Consider the following 22,577-nt stretch of genomic DNA (forward strand, 5'->3'; position numbering starts at 1 on the left):
AATGTGTGTGTGTGTGTCTGTGTGTGTGCGTGCGTGTGTGTACAAACATGCACAGTCTTGTAACTGTGAGCCTTCTTGGGCTACAGCCTGAAGCATTACTTTCTTCCATGGGCTGGGCTATAGCGTAGGTATATTTAAAGCTGAGACCAGGGAGTGGGGTCTGGAGGGTTCCCACAATCCCAGCTCTGAAGCCTGTGCAGATTTGCTTCATCCCCCAACTTTTGCCTGCATCGGAATCACCTGGAGGGCTGGTTAAAATGAAGATTGCTGGGCCCTGCCCCGAGATTTAAGATCTGTTATATCTGGGGTGGGATCTGGAAAATATGCATTTCTAAGAAATTCCCAGTTTTACACTGATGCTGTGGTTCTGCGGACCACACTTTAAGAACCACTGAGCTATAGGAAGTCCACCCTCTCCCATCCCCACCCCCCCAGTTTTGGATGATTCTGCTTGTGTGGGTTGACCTTGGCACTTCCAGCTTTGCCTCTTTTTTCCTTTCAGGAACACACCTGCCCATCAAATAGGGTTGCCAGATCTAATAAAAATACAGGCTACCCAATTAAACTTGAATTCCAGACAAACGTAGAAAAACTGTTTGGTATAAGTATATCCCAGATATTGCATGGGATGTACTTATACTAAAAAAATATTCATTGTTTATCTGAAATTCAAATTAAATGGACATCCTGCATTTAATCTGGTGACTGTTTAATAAAACTGGGGGTCGGATGTCTCTCTCTGCCTCTCTTGCCGCTTTCCTGTGATTGAATAGGCTACAGCTGCTGATGAAACAAGCCCAAAGAGGGTTTGTGTGTTTTGGACAGATCCACCTGCTGCCCTGAGCTCATTTGGCAGTCTTTGCTCCATCTTGCTGAGATGGCCTTGGCTCGTGTTCGTTGTTGGTTCTCTTGCTGGCTCTCTGTTTTTCTCTTTGTCTGTCCGTCTCTCTCTCTCTCATGCTTTCTTTTATGCCATCACTCCTATGGGAGCTCTTCAAGGCAGAAATCTGAGAAGCGATGCGGCTGGTCTAGGAAAAGGCTGTTCCTGGAAGTGAGAACAGAGTCCAAGAGACTGGGGACCTCATGGCGCCAGCAGGGACGAGTGGCATCTGGCCCGAGATCCCCAGCTGGCTCACCGCGCATTATGAAAAGGATAACATTTGCCTTGGAGACTGTACCTACCAGGACTGGACTGATTCACTCATGGCTGGAGTTGAGAGTGTCGTGGGCTTGAAGGAAATTGGCCCCGCTGGTCTCGCATGCCGGTGGAGGGAGCCGGCTGCTATGGACTTTGGTGTGACTTAAGGGACAGAGGGAACTTGAGCAATCAAAGGCCTCCTGGAGACTTGGACACGGCGTCCTCCTAAACAGCCCCATTTGTCACTCTGGCTTGCCAAGGTTGCCTGGATGCTGAGGACAGAGAAATGGAGCAACAGAAAGCCTGGCCGCTTCCCTTCCCTCCACCCTTCCCCTTAGCTCCTCTCCCTCCCCTCCCTGTGCTCTGAAGAGAGCCACAGGGCTGCTGTAAAGGAAGTAGGCCGTAGCCTCAGAGGCGCGAGGTGGCCTTTCCCCATTGGTCACCCAAGGTCTGGCAAAGGGGCCTGTGCCGCTCCTCCTGTGTCCTCAGCGTGGCATGGAGAGTGACGTGGGGCAGGGAGACCATTGTTCACCTCGGTCCAGCAGGCTGACTCTGGAGCCTGGTGGGGAGAGAGAGGCATCTGTCTCTCCCCGATAGGCTCACATTGCCTTGCGTGGGGTCCAGACCCGCCTCGGAGGGGTGAACAGGTATTTTTCTTCTACATCAGACACAGGAAAAGCTGCTCCCTGTTTGTCTGTGGCAGGCACGGTGCTGGGGATGAGACATCTGGGTAGAGAAGAGAGATAAGGACGGTGTCTCCTCTCTGTGCCCCAGCTCTCCCACGTATCCCGTGAGAGAAATAGGCAGGCAGGCACAGCCCACCCCATTTGATAACTGGGGACACTGAGCACAGAGACATACCAGGCCTGCCCAAGGTCACACAGCAGGCGAGCGGTAGACTGAATGTGGTTGTGTGACAGCTGCTCCCTTCTCTCCCAGCAGCTGGATCTGCCCTCCCCTCCTCACTGAGGGGTCTCACTGGCCCACTGCACCTGGTGTTGGAACTCTTTCACTTTCCGTGTCCTGGCTTACTTCCTTTACCCACCCCTTCTCTCTGGATGACCTTGTCTCTCTCTGCGGACATCATACTCCCATTTTCACACGTTCACTCCGTCTCCAGCCTGGGACCCAGTGATATTTTAAGAAGCCTCATGGATGGTGAGGACAGCAAGATCCTTGAGGTTCTTAATGTCAGTGATTGGAGAACCGGCCTTGCAGAAGGGAGGTGAGGCCCTGCGTGCAGGGTGGGGAGCGGAGCTTCCGGGAGGATGGAGCTGGGCCCTCAGGTCTGCTGCAGCAGGTGGCGCGCTCCTCCGGGACGGTGAGCCGGCATTGACCTCTGTGGAGCCCTGACCCCATCAGCTGGAATTACCTTCCTGACATTGCACTGACATGCGTGCCATTCCCATCCTTAGTCTGTCAGTCACATGGCAGGGCCTCAATACGTATTTGGAGAAAAGATGAATGGATATCTACCACTTGCCCAAAGGGGTTTGGAGGATATGGATGAAGAAATCAGTAGGGTCTGCCACTTTGGGAATGTGTGTTCCAGTTGGAGAGAGCAAACAGGGCAATATCAATAAGTCTGTATGCAATTAAGTATGAAATTGACTGGTCCAGACTATATGTGTAGCTGGAATACAGAGGTAGACGAAGTCCATGTGGCTGGAGGGGCAGAAAGGGCTTCACGGGCAGGACTGACAGCATTGGGGAGGTGGTAGGAGGGGCTTGGGCTCTCTGTGTGATCGAATGACATTAGAATGGACTCCTGTATTTTGGCTAAGAGATCCTATTAGAACGTCTCCTTGGTGGGGAGGAGATGGTAACTAGCAGCTCTGCCTGTAATCTCGCAGCCCCACACCCTGCAGGAGCTCGGATGTGGCTTCACGCTGCCCCCCTGCAGCCCTCCTCACTGCAGGGCCTGACCCACAACCCCTTGGCTCCTTCTGGAGGGAGACATTTGGCCAAAGCAAACAGTGAAATCTTTGAAGGTGCTGTATTCGTTTCCCTAGCTGCTGTAACAGAGTGCCACAACTGGGTGGCTTAAAGCAGAAACTGATTTTTTCACAATTCTGGAGGCCAGAAGTCCAAAATCAAGGTGTTGGCAGGACTGTGCTCCCTGTGAAGCCTTGAAGGGAGAATCTGTTCCATGCCTTCCTCTTAGCTTCTGGTGTTGCCGGCAATCTTTGGCATTCCTGGACTTGTAGGCGCCTCACTCCAAATGCTGCCTTGATCTTCACATGGCATTCTCACTCTGTGTCTGGGTCTCTTCTCTTCTTCTTAGAAGGACACCAGACACTGGATTGGGGGCCCACGCTAATCCACTGTGACCTCATCTTGGTTACATCTGCAAAGAGCTTATTTCTGAGTAAGGTCACGTTCACAGGTACCAAGGATGAGGACCTAGCTCTTTGGGTGACACAATTCAACCCACGATAGCTGCTTAGAGCTTTTAGTTTGTTGGCCTCCAAATCTCCTTTACCTATTAAGTCTGTGTCCCCTCCTGGCCCCCTGACAGGTCTCTGGAGGTCCGGGGTGTGGGCAGAGACCATCTCTCATTGACCTTCATTCATTTGCTAGCTCACGGAGCAGGACAGACTCCGGTCTGGCCATTCAAGACCAAGTGTCATTCTGCAGGGGCTGGGAGCTTGGTTGGAAATGCTGCTTTTCCCTGTTTTGGGGGCTGGGTAGTGAGGAGATAGAGGGTATGATTTACGGGCGGGAGGGAGGGCGGAGACACTGCAGCTTTCCTTCTCTTTTCCTATGGAGGACAAGATACTTCTATAGAGGAGCAGGATGTGGGTGGAGGACCTGCCGGAAGGGGTAGCCCTTATTGTTGGGCTTCTGGGCTGGAGTCTTGGCTCCGCTGCTCAGAAGCTCTGGGGTCTTGGGCAAGTTACTCAGCTTCTCTTAGGCTCAACTTCCTCCTCTGCGAAGGAGGATGGTGATAACTGCTCAGAAGATCTTGGCAAAGTTTTTGTGAGGATTACGTGATAAAAGGTGGATGTGAAAGGACCTCTTCTTAAGTCACGTTTTTATCGTGGTCAATTACACACAACATAAAACTGACCGTTTCCACCATATTTAAATGTACAGCTCAGTGGCGTTAAGTGCACTCCCATTGTTGTGTAGCCATTACCACCATCCATCTCCAGAACTTTTTCATCTTCCCTGACTGTGAAAATACTTTTAATTCATTGGATAAATAAGGCAAATGAGTCCCCAAGAAGCAAGGACTCATCTGAGGTCTTGCAGCAAGATGGGGCGGAGCTGAAGTGAGACCTCGCCCCCAGCTCTCAGCTGGGAGCTCACCTTCCATCTCCAGCACCTCGCTGCCTCTGCGGGCTGCAGGGATCCAGGGACACTCAAGGTCTCTTTGGGGTCAAATCACTCTGGAGAGCTTTCTCCTCCTAAACCCCCTCTCCCGGGACTGTTGGGCCTCCAGGCAAACCAGGTGGGATCCAAGGAGCTGCCTCTGTGTTAAGAGCATTCCTCTTAGGCTGTCCTGGTCTCTCTCAACTTCTTGTCTTTCTCTCTGTCTGCTCCTTCCTGATACGGACAGAGTTCCAGTGGAGAAGCAGGGGAGCTGAATTCGGGGTGACCTTTGGGATTGGCTTGTGAGGCACCTCACGGTATGGACAGAGCTTGGGCAGGGAGGCAGATGGCCTGGGTTCTGGTCCTTCCTGTGGCTACTGTAATGTTCTCACCGAGCCCGTATTGTCGAGGTCCTACTATGTGCCCATCATTGGGAAAACACCAGTGAACAAGACCTTGGTACTTGCTGCCTGCAGCTGCTGTGAGACACTCAGGATATGATGGCGAGGACCTTGTGGCAAAGGGCACTCGGCTATAGGAAGCCCCGGTGGGTGGGGAGGTGGGCGGTGGCCTGGGCTGATTGATGGTCACAGCCTGGGGCCAGGGTGCTAGGGCAGGAAGAAGAAGGAAAGGGAATTGCCCTGCAGGTTAGACTTGGGTGCCGTGGGCTCCCTGTGACCCCCGCATCCAGGTGCTGGGGGCTGCAGACAGACCGGGTCAGACAGCAGCTGCCTTTAGGCAGCTCATGGTCGACTGGGGAGCACAGAGCTGTGTGCAGGTGGTTACAAAGCAGCTTTATCTGCACTGACAGAGAGGAGTGGGTGATGACAGGTTACATCACCAGGGGAAGAAAAGGCTGATTCTGCCTTGCAGGATGGGGAAGCTGGTGGAGGGACGGCAGGGGAGGCTTTGCTCTGATTTGATGCAGAAGAGTTGGGTCAGGAAGACCCAGGGGATGTCTCGTCCTAGGGGGACTCTTTCTTTAACCTCCCTGGGGGCTGTCCCCTTTGACCCCCAGACTGATTCTATGAAGTGGCTGGGCAGGGATTATTGTACTCATTCTGTGAGTGGCCATGGTGCTGTGCTGGAGGACTTGGGAAAGGTCACCAGGAGTGGGTTGAGCAGGAAGCAGAGCCTGGCCTTCCTGCCTGGGTCCCAGGCATTCTCAGCAAACCCACCCGGGTTCCCTCTGTGTTCCTCCGACGGAGAGACCCATTCAGAGCAGGCCTTGCCTAAACTGGGTGCCTGGGTCTCCAGGAAGTCCTGTCCTCAAGGAGCTCCTAGCCTAAAGCCCTCCAAGCTTCTTCCCCTCCATCTTCCTCCTCTCTGTCTTCCTGGCTTCCTCCCGCCCTGGGAGGCTGTGGAAGAGCCGCTCTGCTGCCAGGGAAGCGGGAGGGCCGCCAGACTAACTTGCTGTCCGATGGGTCTTCTCTTGACCCCAGGTCCCGGCTGGCGGACTTCCACGCCAACTGTCGTGCCTCCTACCGGACGCTCACTGGCTGCCCCACTGACAATTACCAGGCGTGTCTGGGCTCCTATGCCGGCATGATCGGTAAGCCGCCCCAACCCAGGCTCTCGGTGGCTCCCGGCTGCCCCAGGCTCAGTTAGGGACCGAGGCCCAGCTCAGGGCCGGCGGGTGGACAGCCTGAGCTGGCCCTTCTCTGCTGTGATGGGAGCCGGAGCTTTATCATGGGGGAGGAGGCCCCAGGGGCCTTAGGAGCTTCCAAAATAAGAAGAAAGGGTAACATTCATTGTGCAACATTTCAGACGCTGTGCTAAGCAGTTTACGTGGACTGTCTTATTTAAATCTCACAGCAAACCTTACTAGGCAGGGGGTGGGGCTCCATTTTACAGATGGGAAAACTGAGGCTTGGGGAAGCTAAGTAACTTGTGCAGGTTCACTCTGCTGGTCAACGTTGACACTGGGATCCAAACCCAAGAGAGAGCCTTAGCCTCCCTGACTGGAGGACACATGCTCTGCTTGTTGGCGAAAGAGAAAGCGAGGGCCCGTGCTCTCGGGTGCGGGGGTGCTCCTGGGTATCCCCTCTGCCGCCCTGGTCTGTCCTTTATGCCCCCTGCTGACCCCTGTGGTTTGGAATGTGAGCTGGGATATATGTGTTGAGGGGCAGGTGGATGGGAGGGAGGGGGGTGTCCCAAGCCTCTTCTCTGATGGGCCTGGGGTCTGGGGGCCCGAGGGGAAGCCTTACTGTCCTTCTCTCCTTTGCCTCCCTTTCTCCCTGCCTAGGGTTCGATATAACACCCAACTACGTGGACTCCAGCCCCACTGGCATCGTGGTGTCCCCCTGGTGCAGTTGTCGTGGGAGCGGAAACATGGAGGAGGAGTGTGAGAAGTTCCTGAGGGACTTCACCGAGAACCCATGCCTCCGTGAGTCCTGCCACGTCCTCCCCAGCCAACAGCCACCCCCCACCCCTCCTATCCCAGGGGGCCCTGGAGCTCTGCCTGGCCATTCCCTCCTTCCCCGTGCGGTGGCCAGTGATGCCTGCGGGGCTTCTCCAGCAGGGGGGTTGCCTGCGGAGACCATGGGTTTTGTGCTCTTGGAGATTCACCCCGGAGCTGTCCGGAGGCCACTGGAGGCCTTCCATCTATGTCAAGTCAAGGCCGAAGGTTTCTGGTCTGTTATCCTGACAGTCTCAGCCAGGTTCCTTCAGGCACAGCCCTGTGGTGAGGTCTTAGCATCTGTCACTTTTCCCTTTAAGGATCGATTTCCCCTTGGAATTGGAGTTTCATCAAACTCCTAATCCGAAGGCTAGAGAGAAGGAAAGGTCAGCCACAAGCTCTGCCTGCCTGGTCTTTCTAGTCCGACGCCCTCGCTCTCCACACCCACCTGGAGATCTCCTCCCCCTTTCCTGCCCTCTTTTCTTCCTTCCGTCATCTGTCCATCCTGCCTTTCTGACAGCACAGTGCTTGTCATTGAGCAGGTGCACCGTCAGGGGGTCACAGCCATCACAGTACGGTGGGGGAGGAACCGTGCTAGGGTGGAGGTCTGCAGAGGGGTCTGCAGAAGCCCAGGGTGGGGCTGCCCGAGTCAGCCTGGAGGAGGGGGGCCCTGAAGGCATCTCAGAAGCTGACCCACTTGGGGATCACTGGCCACCGGTCAGCTGAAGGGGGAGGGAGGGCCTGCTATTCCGCTCTGGGCAGAGGTGGGTTTCAGGAACTGCAGACCACTTAGCCTTGCCACACTGCATAAGGATGCCCCGGGTCACCTGGATAGGTGGAGAGAGTCCTCCTGGTGAGCACGCTTGCAGATCTGAAGGCGTTTGGATCTTAGGGTCCTGCAGGTGACGAGGTGGTGTGAAGCTCACTGAAGGGGTGTCGGCAGGTGGTGCCATGGTCAGATCTGATTTCGGAAGGCTCACTCTCTGGTTCTGGTGTGGAGGGGGTGGGGATAGGGATGTGGTTCTCACAGGTGACCCAACACAGCGTCCGCTAGGGGTTGTCGTAGGCGCTCTCGGGAGAGGACAGCACCCACTGACCCAGAGCAGCGGCGGGGGGTGGAGTGGGGGGGTGGGCTTGGTTGATGGCAAGCGGGTGGTTAGGGAAGTGTCCTGAGTAACCCAGGTTTGTGACTTGGGAGACTTGGGTGGAGAAAGATGTCACCGTCAGGGCTGGGAACGCAGCGGGAGGCAATGTTGCAGTGGAGGGAGTGGTGCCTAGTTCAGGTGGTGACATGATGAACTTGAAGTGCACCTGGGACTTGGAGGTGGAGCTTCATATAGGCTCTTGGCTTGGGGACGCAATTTTGTCCAAGAGGTCCCGTTAGTTGGTCCTGAGTGAATTAGTGTAACTGACTGAGTGGGGGGTGGATGAGGCCACCTGGGGAGGGGGACTACGTCGGGTGGCCACGTGAACGTGGTGGTCTGCAATACTGAATGCCGCAGAGAAGGTGGGCTTGCGCCCTGGGCACTGCCTGCTCCTCGCCTCCCGGCTCCCCACACCCCACTTCTCCTCCTGTTTTCCTCTTCATTCCACATCCGGTATATTTCCTTTATTCCGGTTTCTCTTTTTCAACTTCCTTCCTGCTCTTTTCTTCTCTCGATATGAGACCTTGGTAGCTCTCTGAAAGGGAGCTTCAGCCAAGTTAGTTTGGACGAGTTCCACCCCGCCCCCAGCTCTGGGCTATCACAGGGAAGGTCAAGTTTGGGATGGCAAGGGGCAGAGTGATGGAGGGGCCCCTGATTTCTCTCCCTGCTCTCTTTCCCCACAGGGAACGCCATCCAGGCCTTTGGCAATGGCACAGATGTGAACCTGTCCCCTAAAAACCCCTCATTCCAGGCCACGCAGGCCCCTCGGGTAGAGAAAACGCCTTCTTTGCCGGATGACCTCAGTGATAGCACCAGCCTGGGGACCAATGTCATCACTACCTGCACATCTGTCCAGGTGAGGGGATGCAGCTCTGCCGCTGGGAAAATGGAGCCGGGGCAGTCTGAGGGCTTAGAGAAGTACCTGATGCCAGAGGCGAGGTGGGAAATTACAGCCTTGGAGACCAGGGACGGGGCACGCAAGTGCCTCCCTTTGGATCAGGACCCAAGAGGCAGGAAGAGCTGATGGGGGCTAGTTTTCCATGGTTAATTCACTAAGTATCACCCTGCAAGTATCAGACACCTGTTCTGTCACAGGATTGTACTAGATACTACGGGGGTGCCGGAGAAATGGAATGGTTATCATTTACTAACCATCTACTAATTACTGGGTACTGCGCTAGTAGACTCTACGTATTTCATTGATTCTCATACAATGAGCTGTTGGGATTCTTGTTTTACACGCAGGAAACTAGCCCAGGGGTGTTAGGCGACACACCCAAGGTCACACAGCTGGTTAGTGGTGGAATAAGATTTCAAACCTACATCTGATTCCAAAACCTGTGATTTTCATTTGTTTGTCCATCCGTCCATCCATCCATCCATCCAACGTGTGCTATGCATGCATTGTGTTCGACGTCTTATGCGAGATACTAGGGAGACGCTGGTGAATGAGGCTGATGCAGTCCTGTGTTTTGTGGTCCTTGTGGTCTTGTCGAGGGTCAGAGAGTTCAACAAGCACCAGACGTGGGCTGCGGTCAGTGCCACAAATGGGACCACGTGGGTGGCATTGTGGAGACACAGGGCTCCCCACTCAGCCTTTCTCTCTGCTGAGCTATCCTCGTGCTGTCACACCATTTGCTACAGTAGATTTTTTGCTTAGGATGTTGGTTCTAATCAGAACGCGACCCCCCCCCACACACTCATACACACTTTCTCTCACACACACTCATATATACTCATATACACACTCATACTCTAGAACAAAGAGTTTAAAAGAAGACCTTGTGCAGAATATCAGGGAAAACAGAGGAGGGGGGAAACAGTGAGGGTGTGGTGGTGGGGATAAGGGGATGTTTCAGGCAGGAATTGGGGCTGGAATTGCCAAGGAGGGGTGGGGTCTGGAGTCCAGCCAGTGGGGGCACAACGTGAGCATAGGTTTGGGGGCCGGGGGAACAGGCCCGGCTGCGTGTGGCAATGAAGATGCCAGTCTGAGTGGGGCGGGCTCGTGGGATCACCAGTGAGCACTCACTATGAAGTTTCAGTCTTGCAAGATGAGTAAGTCCTGGAGAACTGGTTACAGTGATGTGACTGCAGTTGACAGTGTTGTACTGTGTACTTGAAATCTGTGTAGACCTTAAGTGTTCTCAGTGCAAAAAAAAAAAAAAAAGCAAAAAAAGAAGATGGTAGAAGTGTGAAGTGATGGATGTGTTGATTGACTTGTGGTGGGTATTTTACAATATTTATGTATATTGGATTGTGCACCTTAAATATATACAATTTTTTTTTTTTTGGCTGTGCCGCTCGGCTTGAGGGATCTTAATTCCCCAACCAGGGATCGAACCGGGCAACTGCAGTGGAAGCGCAGAGTCCTAACCACTGGACCACCAGGGAATTCCCAAATAGATACAATTTTTGATGGTCAATATAACCTCAGTACAGCCAGAGATGAAGAGCAGTGGGCTTTCAGAATGCTGGTGTGAGACCTGAGCAGGGATGGGGCCTGGCAGAGGTGTCCCGGTCACCCCGGGCACCCCTTGCTGGTGCCCATCCTGGTTGGGAAGCCCACTCCCACTTCCCTTCCCGGTGGGCACCCTGTGCTGTAACAGCTGACCTCCAAGTGCCTTCAGGTCAGGCCCAGCGTGGGCCCCTCCATGACCCGCTCCCCTCCATTAGGCCGCCCCTCCTGACTTGGGCTGAGGTACCCATGTCACCCTTGGGTGGCTCCTAATTACACTGAACATGCTTCAGCGGCTGCTGGCGGGGCTCGGGGTCCGCTCCACAGACGGTTGCCAGCTCAATTTCATGCTAGAGTGGCGGGCAGCTCGGCAGGTCAGGGCTGTGCCACCTGTCAGGTGACCAGGCTCTGGTGTGGTCCCTCTGGGTGCTGCCAACCTTCCTCCCCAGCCCCTTGGGGCTGGCCCATCGGGGAGATGCCCACTCAGCAGGGGCTGTGGACCCTTCCTAAGACTCCCACAGAGTCACTGTGGGCGTGGAGAAGTTCAAAGCCCTGGTCTCATGCCCACCGCAGCCCCCTCAGTGCCTGATGACTCTGACTCCCTTTTCCCCCCCCGCTGTTTCCCTCCAGTGGTTTGCTAAACCATCACCTGGTTTCTTTCAGCCCCAGCCTGGTTTTCTGCAGACTCACCATCTGGGGGCTTGTCTTACACTTGGTTTGATTCCAGTGGGGTTAACACACGATCTGTATGAGAGATGACGTATGTGAGGAACCATACATACATGATAGGTGTTTTGAATCCTGGAGGGCTGTCTGGCAGGGGGCTCCCCCAGGCCTGGCCCCAGGGTCCGTCCACTCGGGTCTGTTGACTAAGTCACTCTGGGTGGGACAGCAGGGGTGGACCTCCCAGGAGGAATGGAAGAGAAGCAGACCCTCATACCCCCGTTCTTTCTCACAGAAACTGAAAGGGAAGGGCCTCTGATTCTGTTTTAATTACGGTCTTTTATTTTTTTATTCTTTCATTTTTAAAAATTTCTTTATTTATTTTAATTTTATTTTTGGCTGCGTTGGGTCTTTGTTGCTGCGCGCGGGTTTTCTCTAGTTGCGGTGAGTGGGGGCTACTCTTCCTTGTGGTGTGCGGGCTTCTCATTGCCGTGGCTTCTCTTGTTGCGGAGCATGCGTGGGCTTCAGTAGTCGTGGCGCACAGGCTTAGTTGCTCTGCGGCATGTGGGATCTTCCCGGACCAGGGCTCGAACCCGTGTCCCCTGCATTGGCAGGCGGATTCTTAACCACTGTGCCACCAGGGAAGTCCTAATTGCGGTCTTTTAAATGAGCACCTACTACTCTGTGCCAGGTGCTGGGCGTGCAGAGGGAATAAGCCCATGTCCCTGCCCTCAGCTTGGCTGGAGGCTGGTGTGGGTGGTCTGTCCCTCCCCAGCCCGTGCCCCCGCCCTCAGCTCTGCTAGCTTGGAAGGGCTCTGTGGTGGCCCTTGCGGGGCCCTTGGGAATGACAGCAACCCATGGCCACAGAAGGGAGTCTCCGAGTGAGGGCAGAGACAGGGAGCTGAGCGAGGGAGGGAGGGAGGGAGAGGAAGGCTGCACACCCCAGACACCCCTGGAGAGAGAGGCACGATCACTTACATCTGTCCTCCTTCTTATCCGCACGTGGACCCTGGGGGAAGCCTTAGGAACCTCCTTCACTGACCCAGAGATGGTAGCCAGGTGGGGACCCCACGTGAGCAATTGGATGTTAGCATCAGTGGGCTCTCTGAGAGCTCCTACCCAAATCCCAGAGGATGGAAGGCCAGTGAGGACGGTGACATGTCCACAGCACCCCCGGCCCCCGGCTCCTGGACAGTTTTCTTCTGGCTGCACTGTGCTGCCTCTTCCTCCACATCCGCTCCCCCAAAGGACTTTCCCACAGTGGGGCGGGGTCTGGAATTGGAGGGACTCTTGTCTCCTTCGAGGGGCTGCTGAGCAGAAATGTGGGTGTCTTAGGTACCAGAGAGGAGCCGGGAGCTGGGCAGACCCCGAGTTGGCCCCGTGTCTGTGGTCCTTGATGCCCTCTGGAGTCTGGCTCTCATATGCTTCCGCTCCTGGCTGTGGTCCCCTCTCCGGGTGGCCCTGCCAGCCTGGGGCTCTCTGGAACTTGGAGAAAGTGTGGCAGAATCTACAGAACAGTGTCTCCCTCTGTCCCTGCTACACACACACACACACAGACACAGACACAGACACACACCCCTTGTGTGAATTCCCTCCCTCCTTCCCAGTGGTCCCTAAAGCGAGGAATCTACAGGAGGCCATCAATCTTGTACCCTCATCCAAGGTCCTTTGTTTCTGAAGCCCATCAGGCACCCCTGGTGTAGGCCCGAGGGCCAGGCTGAGCAAGATGCTGGCCCTTGTCCTCGCCAGTTCCTCTGAGCGAAGGGCGTCTCCTTCCCTTCTCTTCCAGCTCTCTGCCTTTGAATCCTACTTGGATGTCACCTCTCGGGTGGTCTCCTGACTCCGCTCTGGCAGAACTGCCGTCTCCTTGCTTAGGGCTCCCACTTTGCCTCCCTTCAGCCCCCATCACGACGTGCTCTGCTCCCCGCACCAGAAAAGCATCCCTGGAGGGCGGGGGCCGCGTCACCCCCTTGGTAGCCCTTATAACCGAGTGCTTAGTGCCTGGCGTCGAGTGGGTGCTCCATACAGGTCAAGAGAAAGAGCCCAGAGTTCCCGATCACTGGATTTATGGGAACTTCCTGCTCTCTGTTCTAGAAAACGGTCTGTTTTGTTGCTCGCAGGCAACTCTATTCAGCTTTCCTCCCTCTCATTGATGGCCTCTGTGTGCCGTGAGGTATGAAGGTAAAGAAGTAGGTAAAGAAGGTGAAGATGCAGGAGGATTGGATAGAAGGCTCTTTTGTCATAAGATGGGGCCTGGACCAGGGCAGTGCAGCGTGGGTGGGGCAGACTGGCAGTGGGTTCCCACTTTCCCTGGACTTGGTTTGTTTCCAGTGTCCTTGGTGTTCCCGGTGGGTGGCTCTGGGCCAGTTCGTGGGACCCTGTCATATCACTTTCTGCAGGGCTGCGGGGCCCTAGTAATGCAATCTCCTTTGCTTTCCTTGTCTCCACCAGCCAATTTCTGCTCTCATCCTTGCTAGTGCCCATCACATCTGGGGGAATTAAAAATGAGTTTGGAGGGCTTGCCGTGAACCCTCCTCACCACATGCCGGCCACAGGCTCAGCAGCCAGCAGCCACCTCCGTCTCCTCCTCCTCCTGCCTGTTCCCTGGATGGGTCTCTTACTCAGCACGCAAGCCGGTAGCTGTCAGAGCATGGGACCCAGAGGCTGGTCAGTGTATCCATATGCCTATTAGGCATACATTTCTGATTTACAAATTCGGCTCGTTTCAAAGCTTTGAGAGGCTGATGCATTCCTTCTTTTCTTCCCTCCCTCTGGCTCTCCCTTGTAGTCATTCATTTATTCATCCATCAGTGCATTCACTCCTTTGTTCAACGTAAATTCTTACCGCATGTCACTCTGTTCCAGGCACTGAGGCTGACCAGCATATGAGGCTGGTACCTTGGTCCTCATACCAGCAGGAGGGAAAGGGTGCACGCTCAGAGAATTACGGGGCAGGAGGTGATGGGTGCGCCAGGGGGATGGATAAGGCGTTATGGATGCGGAGGGGGAGGTGGCTTTGGGTTGGCAGTGGAAGCACAGGACTCATGGACCAGGTGAGCCCTGCTGCTGGGCCTGGAGGAACAGGGAGAATTGAGGGCACGGAGATGCAGAGATGTGGAATTGGGAGGAGTGGGTGGGGAGGGAGCAGAGACAGGGCATCAGGGCAGCCCAGAGCAGCTGAGGAGGGGGCGGGTCCTGCCGGCTGAATCTGGCCTGCTGCCTGTTTGAATAAATTGAGTTTTGTTGGAACACAGCCACACCCTATTGTTATGTATTGTCCAGGTGCTGCAGGCAGAGTTAAGTTGGGACAGACGCCATGGCCGGCAGAGCCTAAAATTGTTACTCTCTGGCCCTTTGCAGAAAATGTTTGCCTCCCCCCGACCTAGAGGAGCACAGGCCATGCGTTTGGGAGAATGCAGGGTTCTGATATGGGAAGGAGGGGGTGGGAAGTCAAACCTAATTTTCAGGTTGAACTGGCGAGTGTGGAGAGGCCGCTGAAGGCTTTTGAGCAGGGATGTCGTGATGAGAAGTGTGATTTGGGAAGATAATCTGACAGCAGGTGGAGATTGGTTGTCGAGGAAGAGTGACTGGGGGACCTGTCAGGAGATTTTTGCAATAGTCAGTGATAGTCGATGGTCATCAGAGGTGAGAAAAGCGGGGTTGTACTAGGGGATGGTGGGGAGTGGAGGAGGGCGAGGTGTGTTACTGGGGGTGGGCGTGTGCAGGACGGAGGTCGCCAAGGGCACAGATTTGGGGATGGGGCCGGGAACAGAAGCAGGGGACACAGGAGAGGGCCTGCCAGCTCCGGCCAGGGGTTTTCCCATAGAGACAACACTGGACTTGGTCCCTGGCACCTGCACATGCCAGACCCAGTTTCGGGAGTGTGGACAGAGGTGGCAAGGAAGAGGAGGAAGACGATAATTTCCTTCTAACTTCCTGAGCAAAGGGCCCCTCTGGGAGAAATTTCTAGAAGGATGAACCTTGTCTTTGCTGCCGTCCTCCCTTCCTGCCACCAAGATAATCGGGTGAGATAGGCATCAAGGGTGGTCTTGGGAGCGGTGTGACCTCAGAGGACAGCTGCACCGTGGGGGGCTTGGGGAAGATAGAGCCTCTTCTCCCTCCCATTTGCTGAACTGGGGCAGAGGTGACCTTGTGGGTGTTTATTTCTCTCATCTGGGTGTGAGCAGGGCTGTGACTCATTCATCTTTGGAGCTCCCTGCGGGGAATGGTGGTGGGGAGTTAATGTGAAGGAGGCGGTGAATTTGAGCCTAAGGCTTGGGCGTTAGGTAGTGGAACCTCTTTGTCTATGCACTTCCCCCATCTGCCACTTTCAGAAAAGGTTGACTGACTGGCAAACACCCACACTGTTCTGTGTGCCCAGGACTGGGGGAGAGGTCTTGGGCTTGCTGTTGGGGGAGATTACTGCAGCCTTCACCCCTTCACTGTCTGTTCTGTGTTTTCTGGAAGTCAGGTGGAGGGGTCCACTGGGGCCCAGACTTCTCCCTGGCTTTGCTTGCTGAGCTGTCAGGGTAGAGCTAGGATAGCCCCAGGTACCAGCTGACCTGGGTCTCACCCTGCAGCCCCAGTCCTGGGAGTTTACTGGATCCAAACTCTGCTTTGCTCTGCATCATGCTTGGGGATTAAGGGACGTTTATACTTGTCCAGAGCTTTGCTGCGCCATACGCACGGTCTCATGTATCTCACGGTGCGTCAGTGAGGTTCGCTTGACTATCGCTATTTTATAGATGAGGAAACTGAGGTGCCAGTAGATGAAGGGATTTGCCGGGGGTCAGTGGCTGAACCAAGACTGGAGCCCTGGGCTCTGGCCTCTGGGGTCCTTCCTTGGATCAAGGGGCTGTTCCACGGGGATGGGCACCAAGGATTAGGACCCTGCAGTCTAAAAAGGAAAGGCTGGGATGGGTCTCTGAGGACAAAAATCTATAAGCTGGATGTTGTAGCACTTGAAGGAAGTACTTGAGGACAGTGAGAGGAAGCCCAATGTGTCACCTGGCCAGTCAGCACGTGTTCAGTGTGTGGCAGGTCAGCCCTGGAGCCTGCCAGATGGAAATGCCATTGGTTCAGAAGGGCTTGGGCAAGTACTGTGGATGACGGATCCAAGGTGGGTCGCTAAAGGGGCGTGGGGAGGGGTCCTGTCCTAATCTTCATGGAGTCCCGTCCTTTTCCCCCACCAGGTCCCTGTGGCCTGTCAGAGACCACACAGTGGGTCGGATTCCTTTGGCCCTGGTCCTGGGAGGTGGCATCCCTATCTCACGATAATATGGGTCAGAGGACGGGATGAAGGAGTCCTCTCCTGTTCCTTCTCCTCCCCCTCTCCTCCTTCCCCTCCCCCGATGCTCCCTCCCTCCCCCCCTACTCCCTCCCCTCCCCCTCTTCCCTACCTGGTACTCCTGTCTCCTTGGGTGCTGTCTTTCCCTTTTTTCTCTACTTCATCCTTCCTCTCATTTCCTCTTACTTCTATCCCTTTCCTCCTTCTCCTCTTCCTCCTGCTGCCTATCTAATATTTGCCAACACCCCCTCCTGTGTCTTCCCTCTTAAGAGGAGACTTTCAAGTCCCAGCCACTCTGAGGAGCAAAGTCCAGCCATAGGCCAGGCGGCTCCAGAGCTGAGCCTTCAGATCTCACCTCCTCCCCAGCGGCTCCTCTCTGTGTGGTTGACCCGGCTAAGTTGTGTCCAGGTCTGTGTCCAGGACCCTGGGTTCCCTGAGAGCTGGCATCCTGTCACAGAAGGTCAGGCCAAGAGGTCATCTAGTTTAGCTATTTTCTCAAACCTTATTTATTTTTAAGCCACAGACTATTTTTAAAAATAATTTTGTATATAACTCCAACATATAAAACAAGTCATCTCAAAGAACCAGCTTTTAGTTTTATTGATCTTTGCTATCGTTTCCTTCATTTCTTTTTCATTTATTTCTGATCTGATCTGATCTTTATGATTTCTTTCCTTCTGCTAACTTTGGGGTTTTTTTGTTCTTCTTTCTCTAATTGCTTTAGGTGCAAGGTTAGGTTGTTTATTTGAGATGTTTCCTGTTTCTTAAGGTAGGATTTTATTGCTATAAACTTCCCTCTTAGAACTGCTTTTGCTGCATCCCATAGGTTTTGTTTCGTCGTGTCTCCATTGTCATTTATTTCTAGGTATTTTTTGATTTCCTCTTTGATTTCTTCAGTGATCACTTGGTTATTAAGTAGTGTATTGTTTAGCCTCCATGTGTTTGTATTTTTTACAGATCTTTTCCTGTAATTGATATCTAGTCTCATAGCGTTGTGGTTGGAAAAGATACTTGGTACGATTTCAATTTTCTTAAATTTACCAAGGCTTGATTTGTGACCCAAGATATGATCTATCCTGGAGAATGTTCCATGAGCACTTGAGAAGAATGTGTATTCTGTTGTTTTTGGATGGAATGTACTATAAATATCAATTAAGCCCATCTTGTTTAATGTATCATTTAAAGCTCGTGTTTCCTTATTTATTTTCATTTTGGATGATCTGTCCATTGGTGAAAGTGAGGTGTTAAAGTCCCCTACTATGATTGTGTTACTGTCGATTTCCCATTTTATGGCTGTTAGTATTTGCCTTATGTATTGAGGTGCTCCTATGTTGGGTGCATAAATATATACAATGGAATATTACTCAGCCATAAAAAGAAACCAAATTGAGTTATTTGTAGTGAGGTGGATGGACCTAGAGTCCCTCATACAAAGTGAAGTAAGTCAGAAAGAGAAAAAGAAAAACCGTATGCTAACACATATATATGGAATCTAAGAAAAAAAAAAAAAGTCATGAAGAACCTAGGGGCAAGACGGGAATAAAGACACAGACCTACTAGAGAATGGACTTGAGGATATGGGGAGGGGGAAGGGTAAGCTGTGGCAAAGTGAGAGAGTGGCATGGACATATATACACTACCAAACGTAAAATAGACAGCTAGTGGGAAGCAGCCGCATAGCACAGGGAGATCAGCTCGGTGCTTTGTGATCACCTAGAGGGGTGGGATAGGGAGGGTGGGAGGGAGGGAGACGCAAGAGGGAAGAGATATGGGAACATATGTATATGCATAACTGATTCACTTTGTTATAAAGCAGAAACTAACACACCATTGTAAAGCAATTATACTCCAATAAAGATGTTAAAAACAAAACAAAACAAAACAAAAACAAGTCAAAATGGAGCTTCTTGGTTGAGGTGGGGGGTTGAGGACCAGAATCCCCAGCTGTCTGCCTGTGATTCCACACAGCCTCCTGTTTAGTGAGCACTGTGGGAGGGGGCGCCAGGGAGAAGACAGGGACCCTGGAGGGGGCAGAGACACAGCTGCTGTACCTGCAACAGTTAGAGCTGGAAAGACTGCCAGGAAATATAGGTGTTGGGCTGCGTGGCACAGACCCCGACAGGCTGCAGGATGTCATAGGTGGGGACCTAGCTGGGGCTGGGAGTTGCTCAGGGAGGTGACCGAGTGAGGATGGTGGGGGGCAGTCAGGTGGAAGCTAATGGTGACAGCGCAGCCTCTGAGGTGGGGTGGGCAGGCTCCCTCAGGCAGTGACCTCCCACAGCCCTATCTGGAGCCGCACTTGGTCCTGGGCAGTGGAATCCAGTCCTTAGGTCCGCAAGGGCCTCCGAGCACACACCCTTCTGCAGGGATGCAGGCTGGTGGCTAGGCCGGGCTAGATCTTGGCAGCCAGGGTCACTGGTGCTGCGGTCTTGAACAGGATCTTCCTTGGTTGAGTCCCTGATTCTGTCTCGGCTGCACTCATTGTCCCCATGATCACATTTCCACCTTCGGTAGTGACTCTGCTCTTGGCTAGGGGCTTTGTGTGACAGCTGGGGCCTTGTTTAGCTGACCAGATGCCCTGGGTGGTAGATTGCCTGCGATGTTCAAGGCATGATTAATACCTCTGGCCAAGAGCAGTGGTTTAGGCATAATTTCTTGGGCTTCCCAGTTGCTTCTGGTGGCCAGAGCCATTTGAGGCCAGTTTAGAGACATCACATCTCCCAGCTGGTTCCCATGGATCACTATTATGCTGATGACAACAAAGGGCTGCTTATCACACATACCCTCTGGTCCTCATCCAGGTGGTGTGCCAGGGGTGGAAAACCCTGGAGTCATCACCAAGCCAGCTTTCCTTCCTCATTCCTCACCTGGACCACAGAGCTCCCAGATGCCACACATCTGTTTAGGATGGAACAGCCAACACCTGGCACCATGGCCAGATGTCTGCCTAACCTGCCCCAGTGGCAGACATCACTAATCAATCACAGCTCTCTTGCCCATGAGCCGAATGAGGACTCATGATTTTTCTGGAGCTGGCACTGGGATGCTAGTTCTCATCTGTGGCATTCATTCATTCATTCATTCATTCACAGACATGTTATTGAATGATGGTTAACAAACAGTGACTGAGTATAACATTTATTGAGCTGCTGTTACACAAGGAAAGAAAACATGGTCCCTGCCTCATCAAGAGGAACTCTGAGTATGGTAGACAGACCCAGGAGTGGCTTATTGCTCTATTAGGCTGTAGGTTGGAGAGCAGAGTTAGAAGTCTCTTCTTCAAGAGCCCTAACCACTGAGAGTGTCAGAGAAGGGCAAAGGTCGCTGTGCTTCCAGTGCTCTTTGCGTGTACACTGTGATGTCAGTGGTGGATGGCAGGGCCACGGGATGTGTCGTCTCATCTGAGTCATGGGACAAAGGCCGGCCAGAGACCCAGCCCCGGTGATCCGTCCTTACCAGCGCCTTCTCTCCCACAGGAGCAGGGGCTGAAGGCCAATAACTCCAAAGAGTTAAGCATGTGCTTCACAGAGGTGAGTGAGGGCCTGAGTGGGGGTGGGTGCCGGGGGCTGGGCCAGAGGGGGTTGTTTTCCAGGAGAGCCTTGGATTTGAAGCTCCCAGATTCCATTGCATGGACTGGGCTAGCTGAGCTTCTGGCCCACCTGGACCTGGGTAGGTGCTCGCTCTGTTGGGGGTGAGGCTGGGTGGGTGTAGATGTTGCAGCCAGGGCCCTTACCTGTCTCTTGGGTGAGACGCAAGAGGCTGCTCTGAGCAGAGGTCCTGGCAAGCTTGCCTGACTCTTTAAGACAAGGGTTCCCAGCAGCCTGCTCTGTGCTGGTTCTGTGACATTGAGGAGGTGGAGAGATGGCACAGGACATGGGCCCTTCCTTGAGGGAGCCCCAGCACAGGGGTAGATCTGTGACTATGTATATGTATAGCATATATATAACTTAGAGGAGAAGTAAAGTTAGTGTACGAGTCTGCAGAAGGAGAGAGAGTTCAGACAGGGGTGTGCAGCGGAGGCTCCGTGGGGGGCGGATTCCAACAAATTCAGGAACCCGGAGAACGGAGCTTCTCTCTTCCCCCCTCGCCTTCCCTCCCCTCTCCTCTCCAGAAGCAGGTCCTGTGGACCCCGGGACTTTCTTCCTTTAGATCTTTATACCATCCCCGTCCTCGCTGGTCTGCATCAGCCGGGCAGGGAGAGCAGCCCATTTCCCTGGGGGCTGCTGCCTTGTTCCCCGAGTAGTCAGCTGAGGCACAGCCCAGCTCCATGGAAGCCTGGCTCTGCGAAAGAGGGTCCCCTGGGTGACCAGGAGGGCAGGGGCCTTAGTGCTCCACTTCCAGAGTCCTTTTTTTTTTTTTTTTGCCTGATCCCAGCCCTACTGACTCGTTTGTCCTTCTCTCTGCTTCTGTTACCGCTTCTGCCTGGCCACAGCTCACGACCAATATCATCCCAGGGAGTAAAAGGGTGGTCAAACCTAACTCAGGCCCCCGCAGAGCCAGACCATCGGCTGCCTTGACCGCTGTCTCCTTCCTGATGCTGAAGCTGGCCTTGTAGGCTCTGGGGATCGCGTTGGGAGATTTCCGAAAGCTACACGGATGAGAACACCCGCCTGACAAAATGGAAACACACACAGACACACACACACCTTGCAAAAAAAAAAAATGTCTTTTCCCACCTTGTCTCTGAACCTATCTCCTCCCAGGTTTCTTCTCTGGAGAAGTTTTTCTAAACCAAACAGACAAGCAGGCGGGCAGCCTAAGAGCTGGCCCAGAGGTCCCCTGGCAGGGGAAACCCAGTGCTGACGAGGGCACAAGGGTCTAGAGATGCCCTTCACTTTCTTCTGGTGTTTTCCCCTCTGGACCCTGCTGACATGAGAGACCAGGATGACGTCCCCACTGCCTAAGGGACATGGGCTGGGGCAGGATGGCTGCCACTCTTCTCAAGCTCCCCACTCCGGGGACCTGCCGGGCGCTGGCAGGGGGCGTCGGCAGCAGAGCAGTGAGGCTGCCTCCCCCCACCCCGGAGTCCAGCTGGGTACCTTCAGCACCTCCAGGTGGCTTCAAGGATGGAGGTTATTTCGCCTCCCTTCTCTGAGGGCTGGATCTGACCTGTGGAGGGTTGTGGTGCTGAGCCCCCTTGACCTCCACTGTAGCACAGGGTGGGAGGCTGGGCAGTTCCAGGGGGCTTGGGAGCCCAGCCTGCCTGGGAGATCCCGTTGGGGGTTGGGAGCAAAACTTGGATACCACCTCAAGGCTGATTCTTCCTGCTTGGTGGCAGGAGTTTTGAAATCAAAGAGAAATGATTTTTTTGTCCACTCCCTTGGTTTCTCTTGGGTCCATTTGGTGGGTCTCCCTTGGGAGGGAGGGGCTGGCGCCGAGAGGGACAGAGAAGACCACCGTGGCCCGTCTACCTGCACCACGTTCTGGTCTCTGCGGCTCTCTCCAACTCTTTTCTCTCTGCCTCGCTCTTCTCTTTCCTCATTTCCGAGACGTACGCACACTGTATGTACATAACACGGCTCCTTTCTCAACATATATGTATATACACATCCGTATACATATATCGTGTGGTTCCCCCTCCTTTCCTTTTTTTAAGGAACAGAACTAACGAAACAATACCCTAACAGATGAGCGAAAATGTATTATTGTAAAGTTTATTTTTTTTAATAATGTTGTCTATAATGGGAAGAAAAGGAGGTTGGTTCCCTGTGTCCCCGCCCCAGTCGGGTTGACTGGGCAGCGGAAGGGGGTTCCTGATCCATATCACACTTAGCAGAGGCTCCAATAAACGTACTAGGAAGCAGTCTGCCTTCTGCCTCACTCTGGGTGTGTCTTTGCCCCTATTTTGTTCTTGGCCCAGTGCCAACCTCTTGGCTGCTTCCCGGGGGCTCCTGGTGGGCCTTGGGAGAGCGTGTGTGTCCACGTGTGCACGCGTGTGTCTGTCGTGTGTCCTCGGTGTGGGTGATAGAGCTCTGTTAGGAGACGGTGGGGCTGAGGTCCCAGCTGTGCTGAGCCGGCGGGCTGTTCACCTGTCATCTCCTCCCTCCCTTCCCAATCAGCACCAATGCCCGTTGGTCCCAAACTGGAAGAGAATGAAGGTAGCCGTGGGGATGGCGGGGGGAGACAACCTGACATCACATCTTGTGGATGTTTTTGTTTGAAGGCTGCCTGGGTGG

At 53.8% G+C, this 22,577-nt stretch overlaps 1 protein-coding gene across 1 annotated transcript in view; it reads left to right on the top strand.

Moving 5' to 3' along the window:
• GFRA2 (GDNF family receptor alpha 2) overlaps positions 1 to 22,193 on the top strand; it is a 96,805-nt gene extending 74,612 nt beyond the window's left edge. The window contains exons 5-9 of the mRNA XM_059926265.1: positions 5,896 to 6,005; positions 6,699 to 6,839; positions 8,680 to 8,852; positions 19,878 to 19,931; positions 20,834 to 22,193. Of these exons, the coding sequence (XP_059782248.1) occupies positions 5,896 to 6,005; positions 6,699 to 6,839; positions 8,680 to 8,852; positions 19,878 to 19,931; positions 20,834 to 20,956 (601 nt within the window). The 3' untranslated portion in view covers positions 20,957 to 22,193. The remainder of the gene's footprint in view (positions 1 to 5,895; positions 6,006 to 6,698; positions 6,840 to 8,679; positions 8,853 to 19,877; positions 19,932 to 20,833) is intronic.
• The last annotated feature ends 384 nt before the right edge of the window (positions 22,194 to 22,577 follow it).

The sequence above is a fragment of the Balaenoptera ricei genome, chromosome 6 (genome assembly GCF_028023285.1).
Source record: "Balaenoptera ricei isolate mBalRic1 chromosome 6, mBalRic1.hap2, whole genome shotgun sequence".
Classification (NCBI taxonomy): domain Eukaryota; kingdom Metazoa; phylum Chordata; class Mammalia; order Artiodactyla; family Balaenopteridae; genus Balaenoptera; species Balaenoptera ricei.